The 19822-nt window shown below is 46.4% G+C and overlaps 1 protein-coding gene across 7 annotated transcripts in view; it reads right to left on the bottom strand.

Moving 5' to 3' along the window:
• LOC132406487 (cAMP-specific 3',5'-cyclic phosphodiesterase 4B-like) overlaps positions 1-19822 on the bottom strand; it is a 311131-nt gene that overhangs the window by 87644 nt on the left and 203665 nt on the right. The window contains exon 1 of one of the 7 annotated variants that reach the window (XM_059992230.1): positions 10402-11008. The exons of the other annotated variants lie outside the window; for them this stretch is intronic. Coding sequence (XP_059848213.1) covers positions 10402-10460 — 59 coding nt within the window. The 5' untranslated portion in view covers positions 10461-11008. Of the gene's footprint in view, positions 1-10401; positions 11009-19822 lie in introns of those variants that run through there. 7 annotated transcript variants of the gene reach the window in all.

Here is a 19822-nt window from a genome sequence, read left to right as displayed (position 1 = left end):
AATGGTCCAGAAATGCTTGCTATTCCCCTTTCACACCATTTGTTTCCTTATTTCTAATGCAGTCTGTGGTAATGTGCTATGCCTGCACAGATCTGCTGCCACAACACAACAAATTTCAGACTAACGTCAGCGACAATAATATGATTCTGATTCTGAATTCGTGACGGTTTATTCAACCAATCCCATGATCGCTGACACCCCAACAATCTGATAGTTTCTTGGTGCATGTGCCACCAATGCCTGCCTCCAGCCTTTATTATGTACTTTCCCAGCAAAGACAGACATTGATGCTGACATTCCCTATCACCTTCAACATTACAGAACAGCCCACAGCCATCTGAAAATATGGGTGTTTGAAGATCAAAACATGCAAACTATTGCACAGCTCATGGTCTGCCTTCTAAATGCTTTTGGGACCCATACTACTACAGGAATCTCAAGGTACTGCAGAGTTACCACCAAAATATTCCAAATTGATTGGAAGGCTAACAAAACAATAAGAAATAGGAGCAGAATTTGGACATCTGGCCCATCAAGCCTGCTGGGTGATTTATTTTCTCTCTCAACACCATTCTCCTGCCTTCTTCCGATACCCTTTGACAGTCAAGAACCTATCAACTTCCATTTTAAATATACCCAAAGTCTTCACCTCCACAGCTGTCTGTGGCAATGAATTTCACAGATTCACCACCCTCTGGCTAAATAAATTCCTCCTCATCCCTATTCTAAAGTGACATCTTTGTATTCCTGAGCTGTGACATCTGGTCCTAGACTCCTCCAACTATTGGAAACATCCTCTCCATGTCCACTCTGTTTAGGCTTTTCAACATTCTTTAGGTTTCAATGAGATGCCCAGTCATTCTTCTAAACTCCAGTGAAAACAGGCCTAGAGTCATCAAATGGTCTTCATACAAAACCATTGTCAACATCTTCTCCTTGGCCACCAACCTTGGCACTGAGGCTCTAATCACACTCAGTCAGTGTCACTGGGCGAGCCACATCATTTCTATGACTATCACCAGACTCCTAAAACAGTCAATCTGTTCTGGGCTCTGTCAAGACACACTATTGCCAGCTGGACTGAGAAAAAGATTCAGAAATGTAACATCCCGACCTTCTGGGAGTCCCTGGTCCCTGACTGCTGAAAGTGAGTGGGAACATTCAGGGTGGTGCTGAGAAGCTTGATCCATTGGTTGGGAGCAGACTGTAGCCCAGTACCAATGATAGAAAGAATACGCAGTCTCCCAAGCTACACACCAGTAACTCCCCCAACCTCCTACCCCACCCGTGGCAGGGTGTGCAGTTCCCACAGCAGTCTGCGTAGGAATCTTAGAACAGAGATGAGGAGGATTTTTTTTGTTTTCAGCCAGAGGATGATGAATCTGTGAAATTCATTGCTACAGAAGATTATGGGGCCATTGTGTATTTAAAGTGGAGGTTGATCAGTACTTCATTAGGGGGAGAAGGCAGGAGAATGGGGTTGAGAGGGGAAATAAATCATCTGTAATTGAATGGCAGAGCAGACATGATAGGCTAAATGGCCTCATTCTGCTCCTATGTCTTATGGCATCGACAAAGACGATAAAGAGCTCCACACTTGGGCATATACAATCATTGAACTTTGAACTTATCTACAAATAGCTGGATGACCTTGCTCCAGAAGAGAGGTAATGGTTCCCATCTGTCCTACAGGTTGGCCCTCCTTCAACACTGAGCTTGTTGGGACCCGAAGGGCAGCACTGTGGTATTAAAAAAAATGGGAAAAGTGTCGGAATGATAAGGCAGCCTTGCTTGATAGAGACTTCACGAACTTTGGACACGCTGCTTGGGATCTTGGCTTATCTGCCATCATGAAGATTTCATAAGGTGGAGACAGATTTCTGAAGGTAAAATTTGATGTTTGTCAATCCTTCTCCACGGATAGAGTGTAAAGAAGGCCACATGAAGACAGGAAATCCCATGTATAATGTTTATTGCGGCTCCCTGTATCTTTCTGTAGGGAGCAGCCTCTACCATTATAAGTGGCCTTGAATTCATAATGTCCTGTCCGCTCTTCCTGAAGACAGCATCTGCAATACTATTTCAGGAGCAGCTCTTTAGCATCTGGGAGAAGGAAATTAAAGACTTTTGGTGTGGCAGGTAGCAGGGACACCCCTCTGTGGATACTGCAGTTAAATTTGCCTCCATTCTTGAACAAGGCAAAATTACCCCATCTTCAATGTCTTCTGACAAGCCCTCTTCTTCCCACATCTGGTGTTGGCAGCCATCCCAAATTGAGAAGGCAACATAGTGAATCTGTGGCAGAAGTTCCTCTCCAACAAACATTAGAAAGCCAGCAGGGCTACTATCTGGTTCCAAGGACATTCTGTTCTCCGATTTCCAATAAGACATTCTGGCTTCTTGTCAGTCAGGACCAGCAGCGAGGTTTGTACTGGATATTTGTGGTGAGATGTATAGAGTACATCGTACAGTGGCAGATTTGAGAGATCTTTGAAGTACTCCTTGCAGATTCCACTACATCCTCTCTGTTCTTGACAAATTTGCCTCCACATTTGTGTCTCAGTGGTTTGGGTCTTTGAGTATTTGAACTTCTGATGGCCTTGACATAAAAAGAGTCTGAACACCATGATTACCAGCAAGTGGCAAGATTTTCTGAATTATTTTCATCCATCACCACTTACTATGGCTTCCTGTTAGATTCTGGGCTCCAGATATCTGCAGATCTGATTCTTTTCCTTAGTGGAAACGTGCGGTGAAGTTTCCAACCCAAGATTAGCTCCTGATTATCTTCAGTAAACTAGTTGTGGGTGTTTTCTGGAAGCGAAGCCGAGAAGCTCTTCACTGGAGTTCTTCATGGTGGACCCATGTGGACTAGACCTTGGGGTGGCTCTGCATCTTCGGTGGCCTGGAGGCATCAGGTTGTCTGTGACATAATAGTCTGAGGAGAGCCATCTTTATGTGGTCTTCAAGATGTTCAGCATTCATTTACTTACAGCTGACGTGGACCTCTGAGTCTCTTGTTTGAACACTGCTGGAAACTACCTGGCAAAAGAAGGTCTTGGTTTTGACAAGAACCTGCACCGACCATTTTATCAGGAGGATAGACTCATCACTTCTCTTACTCCAAAACTGCCAATCATCCTCCTCCTGGGCTCTGCATTTTTTCTTGACCCGACACTGAAGTCACCCAGAAGGATCAGATTGATTCCTCTGGGATGTGGCCTAGGTCTTTTTTAAGCTTGGAGCAGCCAGATTCAAACCTACTATCCCATAATTCCCAAGTCTCTGCCTTGTCATCCCAAAGCTACCAAAAGTCAACTTTGACATCCAATTATAGTTGACCAGCTCTGTAATTTCATAACTGGCCAATCAAACTCATTCCCTCTCTACTCTCCTTGCCATTTCAAAATACACAGCATTCAGCCCTACTTTCCCATTACACCTGACACTCAGCATTGGCACCCCATAATAAACTAACAATCCTAAAGACCCCAATCCTTCTATACACTCTTCATCATCACCCTGTTTTCTTGAAGAAGAGGCATAAGGCAATGAGACCTTGAATAACTGGGCAAAGACCTGCTGCTGGTGAAGTGAACTATCAAATCCAAAAAAACAAGTTATCTGGCATCTGGTATTTATCCACATTACTATTACAAACACAGTCTCCTAATTTCAGAAGCATTTTAAACGACTTCACATTTTGCTCTGATATTGGGAGTGTAATTGCCTCACATGCTTTTCTATCTCTGCTGTCATCAAAGGATCAAACAAGAACCTTTCCCTCAATGTCAGCAAAACAATTGAAATGGTCATTGAGTTCAGGAAGGGGTGTGGTATACATGCTCCCATTTACATCACAGCGTTGACGTTGAAAGCCTCAAGTTCCTACGAGTGAACACCACCAATAGCTTGTCCTGGTCCAACCATGTAGAAACTATGGCCGAGAAGTGCTTCAACTTCCTCAGGAGGCTACAGAAATTCAGCACGTCCCAATTGACCTTTACTAAATTTTATCAATGCACCGTAGAAACCATCCTATCCAGGCATTAAGGTTTGGAACAACAAGTGCTTTGACCAAAATGGCAAGAAACTGCAGAGAGCTGTGGATAGATCTCAGCACATCCCAAAACCAGACTCCCTACTGAGAACTCTGCCTGCACTTCTCACCACCTCCGTAAAGCATCCAACGTAGTCAATGAACCTATCTCAAACAAGAGAACATCCTCAGATGCTGGAGATCAAAATAAGGCACACAAAATGCTGGAGGAACTCAGCAGGTCAGGCAGCATCTACGGGTAGGATCTAAAGATCTGATCTACCCAGGACATTCCCCTTCTCCCCCCTCCTAACGTACTGATGTAGTTATAAAGAAGGCAAGACAGCAGCTTACTCCATTAGGAGTCTGAAGAGATTTGGCATGTCAACAAATACACTCAAAAACATCTATAGTTGTACCATTCTGACAGGCTGCATTACTGTCTGGTATAGAGGGGCTATTGCACAGGACCGAATGAAGCTTCAGAAGGTTGTAAATTCAGTCAACTCCATCTTGGGTACTAGCCTACAAAGTAACCAGGATATCTGGTCATCTCACTATAGGAAGGGTGTAGAAAGGATGCAGAGAAGATTTACAAGGATGTTGCCTGGATTGGGGAGTGTGCCTTATGAGAATAGGTTGAGTGAACTCGGCCTTTTCACTCTGGAGCGACAAAGGATGAGAGGTGATCTGATAGAGGTGTATAAGATGATGAGAGGCATTGATCGTGTGGATAGTCAGAGGCTTTTTCCCAGGGCTGAAATGGCTAGCACGGGAGGGCACAGTTTAAAGGTGCTTGGAAGTAGGTACAGAAAAGATGGCGGGGTGAGTTTTTTTACGCAGAGAATGGTAAGTGCATGGAATGAGCTGCCAGTGACAGTGTTGGAGGTGAATACGATAAGGCCTTTTAAGAGATTCCTGGACAGGTATATGGAGCTCAGATAAATAGAGAGCGATGGGTAACTCTAGGTAATTTCTCAGGTAAGGACATGTTCGGCACAGCTTTGTGGGCCGAAGGGCCTGATATTGTGCTCTAGGTTTTCTATGTTTCTATCGTTAGGGAGCGGTGTCTCAGAAAGGCAGAGTCCATTATTAAGGACCTCCAGCACCCAGGGCATGCCCTTCTCTCACTGTTACCATCATGTAGGAGGTACAGAAGCCTGAAGGGACTCACTCAGCGATTCAGGAACAGCTTCTTCCCCTCTGCCATCCAATTCCTAAATGGACATTGAATCTTTGGACGCTACCTCATTTTTTTTTAATGCACAGTATTTCTGTTTTTTTGCACATTTTTTAATTTATTCAATATACGTAATTGATTTACTTGTTTATTACTATTTTAATTTTATTTATTATTTTTATTTTTCTCTGCAAGATCATGTATTGCATTGAACTGCTGCTGTTAAGTTAACAAATTTCATGTCACATGCCGGTGATGATAAACCCGATTCTGATTCTGTCCTACTGGGAAGAAGAAACAAAAGTCTGAAAGCATGTACCACCAGGCTCAAAGTCAGCTTCTGTCGGGCTGATATAAGGATATTGAATAGTCCCCTTAATGAACTCTTGACCTCACAATCTACTTTGTTATGGCGTTCTCTGTCCGCACTGCACTTTTTCTACACTCTTACACCCAGTCCTGTACTTCGTTACCGTTTTCCGTTGTACTACCTCAATGTATTGATGAGGAGAAATGATTTGCATGACAAACAACGTTTTTCACTGTACCATGGTATGTGATAACAATAAACCAATTTACCAATTAAATCTAAACAATGATGCTTTGAATGCTTGCACCAACTTGGCAATGGATAAGACAAAATAGGGAAATTTCGAGCTGTTGGCTTGAACAAATATTCTGAAGGTCGACAAAGAGCATTTCATGCCTTTCTCACACAGACGCTGTCTCTAAAAAGCCCCAAATCACCCATCTTACAGGAGATGCCTAAGGTAGATCAGCCATGATCTCATTGATTTGAGGGGCTGAATGGCCTTATCTTGCTTCTATTTGCTTATGGTGATGTGCTCACTTTGATCCATCCATCCCACTCACCGTCTTGTCTACAAGTTTAAAATTTCCTTTTACTTCTTTTTCTTGCTTCTGACTGTTTTCTACCTGAAACATTAACTCCACCAATGCTGCCTGATCGACCGATCCTGGCATTTTCTGTCTCTGTTTGTAGCATCTGCAGTTTTATTTTTGATTTTCAACCTTGTAGGAGTTTATGCTTGTGATATGAGGTGATGAGGTGCTGTTCAGAGTTTGAAGAAAAGCCCCATTACTGTACTTGCTCCCTGAATTAACACAGGGGCCAGATTATCAGATTGTGTAGGATGTAAGTTAGAAGTCCAAATGACTAAATTGGAAAATCAACAAAGCTGTTTTCACTCAATCACAAAACATTTAAAATCTCTCCACAGATAGTAAATCAGTAATACGTTCTCATCTGTCTGAACACCAGTGAACCTGGGTAGGCACAAGGAACCACCTTCTCCAGGTTGCAGCTCTTTCTGTAATGGATCACAGCTTTTCAAAATGAAGCGACTCCTGGATCTCAATGAGATCACCAAATCAATTGATGTAATTCAGAAGAATGAGGGTTTTATTGAAGCATGTAAGATTTTGAAGGGGCCAGACAAGATGGATGTCACAAAGTTATTTCTGTTCCAGGGAAAATCTAAAACTGGAATCTTCAGTTTAAGATGAGGAGAAATTCCTTTTTTCAAAGGTAGTAAAGCTTCAGAATTCTCTGCGGTTTGTGCAGGCTGTATAATTTTGAGACAGAGGTTGAATAGCCTTCAGGTTGTGGGGAAATCAAAAGGTAATGGAGGCTGAGACAGGGAATCAGAATAAAAGTACAAACTAATTAACTGCATTCTTATTGAATGAGCCAGGACTTTGGGAGACTAAATAAACTACTGCTTGTGTACTGCAACTATAATTTGCATCTGAATCAACCTCACTAAAGCAGATTATCATGTTGTTATTTGTGGGAGCTTGTTATGTACAGTTAGCAGCCGCGGTTCCTACATTGCAACATGATTACACCTCAAAAGTAGTTTACTCGTTATGAGACATCCTGAGATGAATGTGAAAGGTGCAACATAAATGTAGGTCATTCTTAATGATGAAAATAACATTAATTTCTCTCAGATTCTGAATGCGGCTTACACATTAGAAATGTTCAATTCTCCCTCCCAACAAATTTGGATTACAAAAGCAAAACACTTTTTACAAATCTGAAATAAAATAAATTCTGGAAACAGGTAACATGTTAGGTAGCATCTGCGGAGAGAGGAACTGTTATTGCAATCAACGACTTTTTGGCAGCAGGGTGGAGGTGAGGAAGATATTTCCTCTTCTGTAAGAAATAGGAGTCTTCATTTCAAATAAGGCTTTGCCCACTAAAGACAGGAGTTAATTGTTTTTCCTCTCAGAGGATCCTGAATGTTGCGATTACCTTCCTCACAGGGTAGTAGAAGCAAAGTGTCTGAATATTTTTAAGACTTGGAGAAACAAGGGCGTAAATTTTCTCACTTCCTAGAACCAACAGCCATGAAATCTTTCCTGACCGTTACAAAGGGGCCTCCTTTTCACAAAACACATTTAAAAAAACATTCAGGAAACCCAGCAATACGACACCTAGGGTCAGAGGACATAAGTCATGCCCAAAGTTCTCTATTAGTGGAAGAGTGGCTAAAAGGGGCCAGAAGTCACAGATTGCCATACTGATGACATATGAATGACAAATGAAAACAGAATTATTGGAATCAGTAGAGTATGTATAATTACAACTTTGCATACATAACTTTACAATCTACTGCATATTGTGCCAGAATAGAAAGGCATCTGGGATCGTTGCCAGCCTGGACCAGATCCTCAACAATATCTTCAAGTACAGACAACAGGTGTCACAAATAAGAACATGAGCTGACTGAAGAAAAGCATGATTCTCCAAACCTAAAACCCAACAAATCATCACAAACACTGGCTTAGCGTTAGCAGAAGCTTCAGTGATGATATATTTGCAGTCCAATGTCTATTTTACCCATTGCCCTCTCCTCATCACTGTGTCCCACTATAGACATTGGACTGCAAACATATCAACCTGCCCTTACCATTCTCCACACACCCCAGTATTGAACAGCCTGTCCTGAATCCACACCCCGTTCCCCTGCACCTTCCGCTCTGATTAAACAAAACCTACTCCTACGCATTCCTCTGATAACTTTTCAGCCCTGCATTCAACTGTTGCTCCTGAACTGCATAGACATTTAACTCACATATACGATCTTATCTATTTCCAATATACACCAAGACATTACTTCATTTCTTTCCTGTCCTTGTACACATCAGAGAACAAACACATCATTCAGAGGAAAATACACCCAAACTTCTCTCTCTCTCTCACACACACACACACACACACACACACACACACACACACACACACACACACAAAGGTTTATCATCTGGAAAGAGTTATTACCAATCAAAAGCAAGTTATTCATCAGAAATTGCTATTCTTGTGATGATTATTGATCAGGAATGGATTATGGATTACTTCAGAAAGGGTAAAATGAGGGAACACACACCAATCCTCACAGAGGGATCAGAAATGGAAAGAATGAGCAATTTCAAGTTTCTGGGGGTCAATATCTCTGAGGATCTATCCTGGGCCTAACATACCCCTGCAGCTATAAAGAAGGCATGACAGTGGCTATACTTCATTGGGAGTTTGAGGGGATTTGCTATGTCACCTAAAACACTTCCAAATATCTATTAGTGTACCGTGAAGAGCATTCTAAGTGGCTGCATCACCATCCGATATGGGGGAATGGAGTGGGCGGCTGCTACACAGGATCGAAATAAACTGCAGACCTTCATCACCCAGGGCATGCCCTCTTCTCATTGCTACCATTGGGAAGGAGGTACAGAAGCCTGAAGGCACACACTCAGTGATTCAGGAACAGCTTCTTCCCCTCTGCCATTGGATTTCTGAATGGATGTTGAACCAGTGAACACTACCTCACTACTTTTTTCCCCATTTCTTTTTTTTTTGCACTACTTATTTAATTTAACTATTTAATATGAATATACTTACTGTAATTCACAGCTTTCTTTTTCTCTGTTATCATGTATTGCATTGTACAGGTGCTGCAAAGTTAACGAATTTCACAAACTATGCCGGTGATTTTAAACCCCATTCCGATTCTGACCTGGAGCTGGATACTGATCATTCAACAGAGAGTTATTGAACAGGAGCAGGACATTGATAGGGCCCAGACAACAAATCTGGGTCTGGACAACAAATTTCATGACGTGCGCGGTGATATTAAGCCCGATCCCGATATTAATCCAGATCAAAAATGGTGTGGCTAGCTGGAAGAATTACATCAATTGTTAGGATTCCCTGTGCTGTGTGGCTATTTCCTGGTTTTAATAAGTGGATTTGGTTCACTTGCTCCTTGATAGGGTGTTTGCTTGGCAGGGATACACAACGTACCTAGACCATTCTGGTCCATACAGAGAAGGCAAGGCAACCTTCAGCCACACACACAGCCCTCAGCTGACTAAACTCAATCCCAATGCCACCACGACTGCTGGCAGTCCCTACTTGACTCCTTTCCCTCTTCCTCTTGGGGTGGGCTGATGTCTCAGAATTTGAAACGGGCTGGATCGTTCTACAAAGAAATAACAGACTTGATGGGCTCCTTCCAACTGTAATGGTTCTGTAATTCTTTGTACGTATACCCAAAATGGAACTGCTGTTTGAGCCCTTGTGGCCCCTGGATGGAGCCCCTAGATGAGATCTCTTGACCCCGGGATGGAGTTGCAATTTGAGCCGTGTGGCCCTGCGTGCGACTAACGTTTGCGCCTTTGTAGCCCCGGGATGGAGTTGCCGTTTTAGTGCCGGAATGGAACTGCTCGTTGAGCATTTGTAGCCCCGGGTTTGGAGCTGCTGTCTAAGCTTAGAGACTCCAGGACGGAGCTGGCGCCCGAACGCTCGCGGCTCCAGGACGGAGCTGGCGCCCGAACGCTCGCGGCTCCAGGACGGAGCTGGCGCCCGAACGCTCGCGGCTCCAGGACGGAGCTGGCGCCCGAACGCTCGCGGCTCCAGGACGGAGCTGGCGCCCGAACGCTCGCGGCTCCAGGACGGAGCTGGCATTCGAACGCTCGCGGCTCCAGGACGGAGCTGGCATTCGAACGCTCGCGGCTCCAGGACGGAGCTGGCATTCGAACGCTTGCGGTGGCAGGATGCAGCCGATGTTAGGGCGCTTGTGGCTACGGGATGGAGCTGATGTCTGGTGCTATTTTTCAACACCTCTTCTTCCCTGAATTGCCGTTTAAGACCACCAACCTAAGAGTCCTGGTGAACCGTTGTTTCTTAATGTCTTCCTCACTGAAGGAGAAATGCATAACACCGTCCTCCAAGAGCTTAAGTCCTTTCCTCGGTTACATCCGAGACCCACAGACAGAAAACGCCAAAAGAACTTCCACCATTCAACTTCCCCCAGCACTTACTTCTCTCTGTCCCGAGATACGAGAGGTAGCACGGCAGCCTTGAAAACCCGGAGACGGGGATATTACTCAGGACCGGAGCGGGCTGCATTTCAATTTAAAAATACGTCAGACTACCTTTACGGCAGAGAGAATGGATGGCTGCATCGCCGCTCTTAGTTTAGAGTCAATGAACGGCTCGCGGTCTTCTTGTGCTGGAGGTACAATCTTGTACCACTTCTCTTCACGATGTACTGTATAATCAATGATTTGGATGTTGGAGTTGAGGGTTTTTTGGTCAAGTTTGCAGATGACACAAAGATAGGTGTTGGGGTGGGTGGCGCTGAGGCAGCAGAGCATCTGCAGAATTATTGTACAGAATGGGCAAAGAAGTGGCAGGTGGAATATAAGGTGGTCATGTACCTTAGAAGGAATGAAGTCATGAACTATTTTTTAAACAGGAGAAAATTCAAAAATCAGATGTGCAAAGGAACTTGGGAGGCCTTGTGCAGGATTCTCTAAATGGTGACTGGCAGGTTGAGTCGGTGGTAAGGAAGGCAAATGCAATGTTAGCATTAATTTCGAGAGGACTAGAATGTAAGAGCAAAGATGTGATGCTGATGGTTTGTAAGGCATTGGTCAGACTGCAGTTGGAGATTGTGGGCCCCCCTTTATCTGAGAAAAGATGTGCTGGCATTGACAAGGATCCATAGGAGGTTCACAAGAATGATTCCGGGTGTGAAAGTGTTTACGTATGAGGAGAGTTTGATGGCTTTGGGCCTGTACTTACTGGAGTTTAGAAGAACGGGGGCGGGGGGGGGGGGGGGGGGGATTTCATTGAAAACTATCAGACATTGAAAACCTTAAAGAGAATGGATGTGGAGAGGATGCTTCCTGTAGTGGGTGAGTCTAGGACCAGAGGGCAGAGCCTCAGAATAGAGGGAAGAACAGATGAGAAAGAAGTTCTTTAGTGGTGAATCTGTGGAATTCATCGTCACGGACGGCTTTGGAGGCCAGATCATTGAGTAATTTAAAGCAGAGGTTGCCAGGTTCCTGGTTAGTCAGGGTGTCAAAGATTACAGGGAGAAGGCCAGAGAATGGGTTTGAGCAGATTAATAAATCAGCCATGATGGAATGGTAGAGCAGACTCAATGGGCTGAATGGCCTTATTCTGCTTCTCTGTCCTATGGAGGCAGTGTAGAGAAGTTTAGATTGGGTTGGATCTGTAACCTTTTGGGATGTTGAGGAATGAAAGACAATATTCTGGATCAGATATGGCATTGTGAGGGTTTCTGTTGGTGGGTTATATGGGGGGTGCTAATTGCAGAATAAGGGTTGCAAATCTGAGTTTGGAATGACGGGGGATTTTCTTTGTCAAAGAATTCTTTGGAATTCTCTACCCTAGAGAGCAGCAGAGTGGCTGAATATATTCAAGGCAGAAACTGCAGATACTTGAACTACAAGACGTCAGAGCATGGGGGAGAGTGATCAGCCGCAATCTTATCACGTGGTGGAGCAGGTTAGAGGGACCAGTCCTGCTCATGTTTCACACACAAAATACTGGAGGAACTCAGAATTTTCTCCAGTCCCAATGAACAGTCTCGGCCCAAAACATCGACCGTACTCTTTTCCACAGACATTGCCTCACCTGTTGAGTTCCTCCAGCACATTGTGTGTGTTGCTCTGAATTTCCAGCCTCTGCAGATTTTCTCTTGTTTGTGATTGCACTGATCCTGTTTTTTATGTTTTTACTGTATGTCTCTATGGTGATGAACCTCTCGAATCTTCTGTCAGGATTGGGGAGGTTAAAGCAATGGAGGCAGTTAAAGAGGATATAGATACACTTTTGACAGATCAGAGAAATTTTTGCTCTGGGGAACTGGTACAGAGAGGAGATGAGGCCTGGGACTGAACAGTCTTGGTCATGTCAAATAGGGGGAGCAAGTGGCCAACTCCTGCCTCTATTTTCTGGTGTTCCAGCCAGCAGAGGAATGAATTTAGAATTACTGCTGTGATCATTAGCATAGGAAGGTGGTGAGTGAGGACTGGGCTTACCCAGGGTACAATGCAGCCCAGTCCTGATGTCAGGGAGTGCCAGTAGAATGGCCTATCCCCAGAGAGCAAAGACCGTGATAGGGTTCTGTACATCTTCTGAGCAAAATCATATCCCGCGGAGGGTGAAAATCTGATACAGAACCGGGAGATGCTGGAAATGATCAGCTCTTTGGACAGCATCAGGGAAGAGAGAAACAGACAAGATTTCAGATTGATGACCTATCACCAGAAGTGAAGAGTTAACGTTGTTTCTCTCTCCACAGATCCTGCCTGACCTGCTTTGTATCTCCAGCATTTTCTGGTTTTACTGTGGCTCCACAGAGATGTTGGACACTTCAACTACCACAAAAGGCAGCAGAGCCAAATGGTGTATGTGTCGTTACTGTTGTAAAGAAACAACCAGATAACCAGATATCAGATAACCTGATATAAAGGTCTTGGCCTGAAACTTTGACTGCTTATTCACTGCCATAGATGCTACCTCACTGCCGAGTTCATCCAGCACTTTGTGTGTGTTGTTGTCAATTTCCAGCATCTGCAGAATAACAATAATGGGCAGAAGCAACTGGGTTAACACCTCTGGGATATCTGTGGGAGACTCAATAGCTCTGAGATGAGTTTTGTACTTGTGATAGCAACCTTAGTGTTGCCTCTCACACAATGCAGTATTGTTCCTCAGTAGCTCAAGGCCATCCCTGTGCAGAGTTTCTGCAATGCAGCCCTCCTGATGTTGTAATATTTCCGCAGCTTTGTCAATCCTACACACTTACACGACTGCCCTTTCAGCAGTGTCGCACTTCCTCTATCCTGTCCCTTTGAAAATACATTTCCCTCAGGACCAGCCCTCTGGCAGTGCAGTACATTCTAAGGTCCTTTCTGACATTGCCCACCTGTCAGTCCCGTACTCCCTAACCATGCCCTTCTGACAGTGCAGCACTCTCCCAGTATCACCCCTCCAACAGTGGAATATTCGTACAGTCCCACACCTCCAAATATTCAGCAATCCATTGGTACTGCCCCTCCAACAGTGTGATGCTCCCTCAGCACTGCCCCTCCGACAGTGACACTCCCTCAGTACTGTCCCTCCAACAGTGTGACACTCCCTCAATACTGTCCCTCTGACAGTGAGACACTCCCTCAGCATTGTCCCTCAGTGTGACACTCACTCAGCACTGACCCTCAGACAGTGTGACGCTCCCTCAGTACCGTCCCTCTGACAGTGAGACACTCCCTCAGTACTGTCCCTCCGACAGTGAGACACTCCCTCAGTACTGTCCCTCTGACAGAGTTACTCCCTCAGTACTGTCCCTCTGACAGTGAGACACTCCCTCAGTACTGTCCCTCCGACAGTGAGACACTCCCTCAGTACTGTCCCTCTGACAGAGTTACTCCCTCAGTACTGTCCCTCTGACAGTGAGACACTCCCTCAGTACTGTCCCTCCGACAGTGAGATGCTCCCTCAGTACTGTCCATCTGACACTGTGACACTCCCTCAGCATCATCCCTCAGTGTGGCACTCCCTCAGTACTGTCCCTCTGACAGTAAAACATTCCCTCAGCACTGCCCCTCCGACAGTGTGACACTCTCTCAGTATCGTCCCTCAGTGTGGCTCTCCCTCAGTGTGGCACACCCTCAGTACTGTTCCTCTGACAGTAAAACATTCCCTCAGCACTGCCCCTCCGACAGTGTGACACTCCCTCAGTACTGTCCCTCCAACAGTGTGACACTCCCTCAGTACTGTCCCTCCGACAGTGAGACACTCCCTCAGTACTGTCCCTCCGACAGTGTGACACTCCCTCAGTACTGTCCCTCTGACAGTGAGACACTCCCTCAGTACTGTCCCTCTGACAGTGTGACACTCCCTCAGTACTGTCCCTCTGAAAGTGAGACACTCCCTCAGCATTGTCCCTCAGTGTGACACTCACTCAGCACTGACCCTCCGACAGTGTGACGCTCCCTCAGTACTGTCCCTCTGACAGAGACACTCCCTCAGTACTGTCCCTCCAACAGTGTGACACTCCCTCAGTACTGTCCCTCTGACAGTGAGACACTCCCTCAGTACTGTCCCTCCGACAGTGTGACACTCCCTCAGTACTGTCCCTCCGACAGTGAGACACTCCCTCAGTACTGTCCCTCTGACAGTGAGACACTCCCTCAGTACTGTCCCTCTGACAGAGATACTCCCTCAGTACTGTCCCTCTGACAGTGAGACACTCCCTCAGTACTGTCCCTCTGACAGTAAAACATTCCCTCAGCACTGCCCCTCCGACAGTGTGACACTCTCTCAGTATCGTCCCTCAGTGTGAGACTCCCTCAGTGTGGTACTCCCTCAGTACTATCCCTCCGACAGTGAGACACTCCCTTAGTACTGTCCCTCCAACAGTGAGACACTCCCTCAGTACTGTCCCTCCGACAGTGTGACACTCCCTCAGTACTGTCCCTGACAGTGATACACTCCCTCAGTACTGGCCCTCCGACAGTGTGACACTCCCTCAGTGCTGTCCCTCCGACAGTGAGACAGTCCCTCAGTACTGTCCCTCCGACAGTGAGACACTCACTCAGTACTGTCCCTCCGACAGTGTGACACTCCCTCAGTGCTGTCCCTCTGACAGTGAGACACTCCCTCAGTACTGTCCCTCTGACAGAGACACTCCCTCAGTACTGTCCCTCTGACAGTGACACTCCCTCAGCACTGACCCTCCTACAGTGGGACACTCCCTCAGTGCTGTCCCTCCAACAGTGTGACACTCCCTCAGTACTGTCCCTCCGACAGTGTGACACTCCCTCAGTACCGTCCCTCTGACAGTGAGACACTCCCTCAGTGCTGTCCCTCCGACAGTGAGACAGTCCCTCAGTACTGTCCCTCTGACAGTGAGACACTCCCTCAGCATTGTCCCTCAGTGTGACACTCACTCAGCACTGACCCTCCGACAGTGTGACGCTCCCTCAGTACTGTCCCTCTGACAGAGATACTCCCTCAGTACTGTCCCTCTGACACTGTGACACTCCCTCAGCATCATCCCTCAGTGTGGCACTCCCTCAGTACTGTCCCTCTGACAGTAAAACATTCCCTCAGCACTGCCCCTCCGACAGTGTGACACTCCCTCAGTACTGTCCCTCCGACAGTGTGACACTCCCTCAGTACTGTCCCTGACAGTGAGACACTCCCTCAGTACTGTCCCTCCGACAGTGTGACACTCCCTCAGTACTGTCCCTCCGACAGTGAGACACTCCCTCAGTACTGTCCCTGACAGTGATACACTCCCTCAGTACTGTCCCTCAGTCAGTGTGACACTCCCTCAGTGCTGTCCCTCCGACAGTGAGACAGTCCCTCAGTACTGTCCCTCTGACAGTGAGACACTCCCTGAGTACTGTCCCTCCGACAGTGTGACACTCCCTCAGTACTGGCCCTACGACAGTGTGACACTCACTCAGCACTGACCCTCCGACAGTGTGACGCTCCCTCAGTACTGTCCCTCTGACAGAGATACTCCCTCAGTACTGTCCCTCTGACAGTGTGACACTCCCTCAGTACTGTCCCTCCGACAGTGTGATGCTCCCGCAGTACTGTCCCTCTGACACTGTGACACTCCCTCAGCATCATCCCTCAGTGTGGCACTCCCTCAGTACTGTCCCTCTGACAGTAAAACATTCCCTCAGCACTGCCCCTCCGACAGTGTGACACTCTCTCAGTATCGTCCCTCAGTGTGAGACTCCCTCAGTGTGGTACTCCCTCAGTACTGGCCCTCCGACAGTGTGACACTCCCTCAGTGCTGTCCCTCCGACAGTGAGACAGTCCCTCAGTACTGTCCCTCCTACAGTGAGACACTCCCTCAGTACTGTCCCTCCGACACTGTGACACTCCCTCAGTACTGTCCCTCCGACAGTGAGACACTCCCTCAGTACTGACCCTCCGACAGTGAGACACTCCCTCAGTACTGTCCCCCCGACAGTGAGACACTCGCTCAGTACTGACCGACAGTGAGACACTCCCTCAGTACTGTCCCTCCGACAGTGAGACACTCCCTCAGCCCTGACCCTCTGACAGTGAGACACTCCCTCAGTACCATCCCTCCGACAGTGAGACACTCCCTCAGTACCATCCCTCTGACAGTGAGACACTCCCTCAGTGCTGTCCCTCCAACAGTGTGACACTCCCTCAGTACTGACCCTCCGTCAGTGTGACACTCCCTCAGTACCATCCCTCTGACAGTGAGACACTCCCGCAGCACTGACCCTCCGACAGTGAGACATTGTCTTGGTCTCAACCTTTTTTCTGATTTCTCCTGAGATTCCTAGCAGAGCCTGTACTGTTTGAATGGTTAGGCTTTATAAGGAGCTTCAGACAATGAGTGACCATCGCTTTGTCGCCTAGGTCGTACAGCATTACAGTGGATCGTGTTGCTGCCTCTCAGTTCCAGTAACCCAGATATGACTGTGTGGAACCTGCACATTCTCACACTGACTAAATGTGGTTTCCTCAGGTCCTCCAGCTTATCTCCATATCCCACAAGACAAATAGGTGGGCAAGTTGTTTCGTTACTGAGTGTAGGTGAGTGCTGAGGTATTAACAGAGGTACCGATGGTTGTGTGTGTGAGGATACTTTGCAGGTAAAATTAGTGGGAGACAGCACTGGTGGGATTGCTGAGAATCAGCATAGGTCAATAGACCAATTGGTCTCCTTTTGTGTTCTACTGCTGTGTGAATTGCTCTTGGTTGGACAATACCTTTTGGCAATAGCTCATCCAGTAAATCCTGATCATACAACTCTGGTGAGATATCAGTGACCGTGAATCCAAACTCCACATTCAGTGCTTTCCTCATTCCACCCAATACCTTCAAATATTTTGTGAAATATTCATCAGGTAAACCCTTTGCCATCACAAGGGCCATCTTTCATTAACTAATGTCTCTGCCCTGAGGAGAACACTAGCACTAACCTCAACATCATCCTAATGTTCCTTATTCTTCACCCATTTTCCAGCTAACCCCGTTCTTAATCCTCACCCAAATCTTAACATTAAATCCATTACTTCTTTACCAATAGAGTGGTCGGAAATTGGAAGTTATATACACAGAGACTGTTTATGGTGCAAGGGATTGTAGTAGAGGGCACGTGTATTGATCTCATTGAAACCTATTGAATAATGAAACTCCCAGATCGAGTCGCTGTGCAGAAGATGTTTCCTGCAGAGAAGGAGTCTCGGGCCAGAGGGCACTGAATCGAGGGATATCCATTTAGAACAGATATGAGGAGGAATTTCTTTAGAAAGTGGGTGGTGAACCTGTGGGATTCTGTGGAGGCCAAGTCATTGGGAATACTTAAAGCGGAGATTGATAGTTCTTGATTAGTCAGGCTATTCAAGGTCATCAGGAGAAGGCAGGAGAATGGGGTTGAGAGGGACAATAATTCAAAGATACTGGAATGGTGGAGCAGACTTGATAGGCTAAGTGGCCTAATTCTGCTCCTATGTCTTCTAGTTTTGATCTAGTAGTCTCTGTACTCTCACCTCCCCCCACCCTCCCCGTGTCTAATCATGTTTCCCCCCTTCTCCTCCACCTCGTTCTCCTCTCGATGTTCCCATCCCATGATCATCTCGCTCGAATGATCACCATGCCCTCCCTTCACTCGAATTGGACACCAGTCAGGAGTTTATTGAACTTGGCTGTGATGCACAACGTGGTTGACTTTGTGTCCCCACTCGCTGTGGGGATTAGACCAGGTACAGCCTTGCGAACAGGGCACAGACAGTGTCTGTGCGTCCATGAGGCTGACAAACTATGGAGGTGGTGCAACTCATAGGCTTGCCGACTCAAGTTAAGATTAGACCCAGGTCTGATGTTAACTCAGGTGCTCTCTGTGTAGAATTTGCACATTGTCTGTGGCCACAGCAGTTCCCTCCAACATCCCCAAGGTATTCAGGTTGATCAATTATTTGGCCGCTCTAAATTGCTCCTGGTGTGTAAGTGAGTGGTAGAGTCCGGGGTGGGGGGAAGGGGTGGAAAGCTGAGAATGTGGGGAGAATAAAAATTCAGTTCCTGCAAAAATGTGATTATTTATTTCTTGGCTGATTGATTGAGGTACAGCGTGAAATTAGCCTTTCTGGCCCTTGGTTCTGCATGACTCAGCAATCTTTAGATCTAACCCTAGACTAAACTTACAATGACCAATTAACCTAACTACCAATACGTCTTTGGACTGTGGGAGGAAACCAGAGCTCTCGGAGAAAATCCACATGGTCAAGGGGAAAACATACAGACTCCTTCCAGGCAGGGGCAGGAATCGAACCTGTGTCACCTGAACTGTAAAGCCTTGTGCTAACCACTACACTACAGTGACGCCCGGAAAGAAAGATAATGGTTAGCATGGATTTGATGGGCCAAAGGGCACTATATTACTTCATTACTTTCTTCTACTGGAAATAGACTGAGCAGCTGATAGCCTAACACAGTGAATATGGCATTGGTGTCCTCTTGATAATATCTGCAGGGCAAACCTGCTGAAACGGTGTACTGTATGGTCTGTCCTGGCCTGAGGTCATCCTCCGGGAAGACCCTTGTTGGGAATTGGGCGTGAAGCTTAGAATGGTGAAATGCCATCCAGTGGTAACCCGCGCAAAGCCTGAATCCATTTCTCACACAAGCTCCTGCCAGGTTTTAGCAGGAACCCAGTCACTGGCAGTATACGCTAAGCCTGGCTCCGTATATTAGCAGCAGTTTTGGGAGGGTGTGTATTGAAACAGTGACGCCAATCTGTCCCAGCCCCTTCTGTTTAGCTCTGACGACAGAACCATTCATTTCCAGCTAAGAGCTTGGCGCAAGGCCAGAAGTCGGAGCAACGCCAGCAACAGACATGTGGCTGTCAATTCCCCAATATCCCACCTCACCACACGCCCAACTGTGGTTAAAACACCTCGTTTTAAGAATTGCTTTCTTTTCCTCAAACTACTGGAGGAAATGAATGGACCGAGCAGCACCTGAGGAAGCAGAGGGATAGTCAACCGGACTTTATTTCCTCAAATTTCCACTCAATTCCTTTTAATACTCGTGGGCAGATATTAAATCCGTGGTACCATGGGGCATTGTTGCAGAAAGTGATTGTTGTAGAAGTTTAATTTTGCCCTGAGAATTTTCCTGGTAATGATAGAAGCAGCGGAAAATGAATTTGTAGTCTTTTAAAACACAATGCATTCCTTCATGGGGGGGGGGGGGGGGATTGCCAATT

Source organism: Hypanus sabinus, chromosome 16 (assembly GCF_030144855.1).
Source record: "Hypanus sabinus isolate sHypSab1 chromosome 16, sHypSab1.hap1, whole genome shotgun sequence".
Taxonomy (NCBI): domain Eukaryota; kingdom Metazoa; phylum Chordata; class Chondrichthyes; order Myliobatiformes; family Dasyatidae; genus Hypanus; species Hypanus sabinus.
Note: the sequence above shows the minus strand (reverse complement) of the source record. Positions and strands in the feature narration are given on the sequence as shown.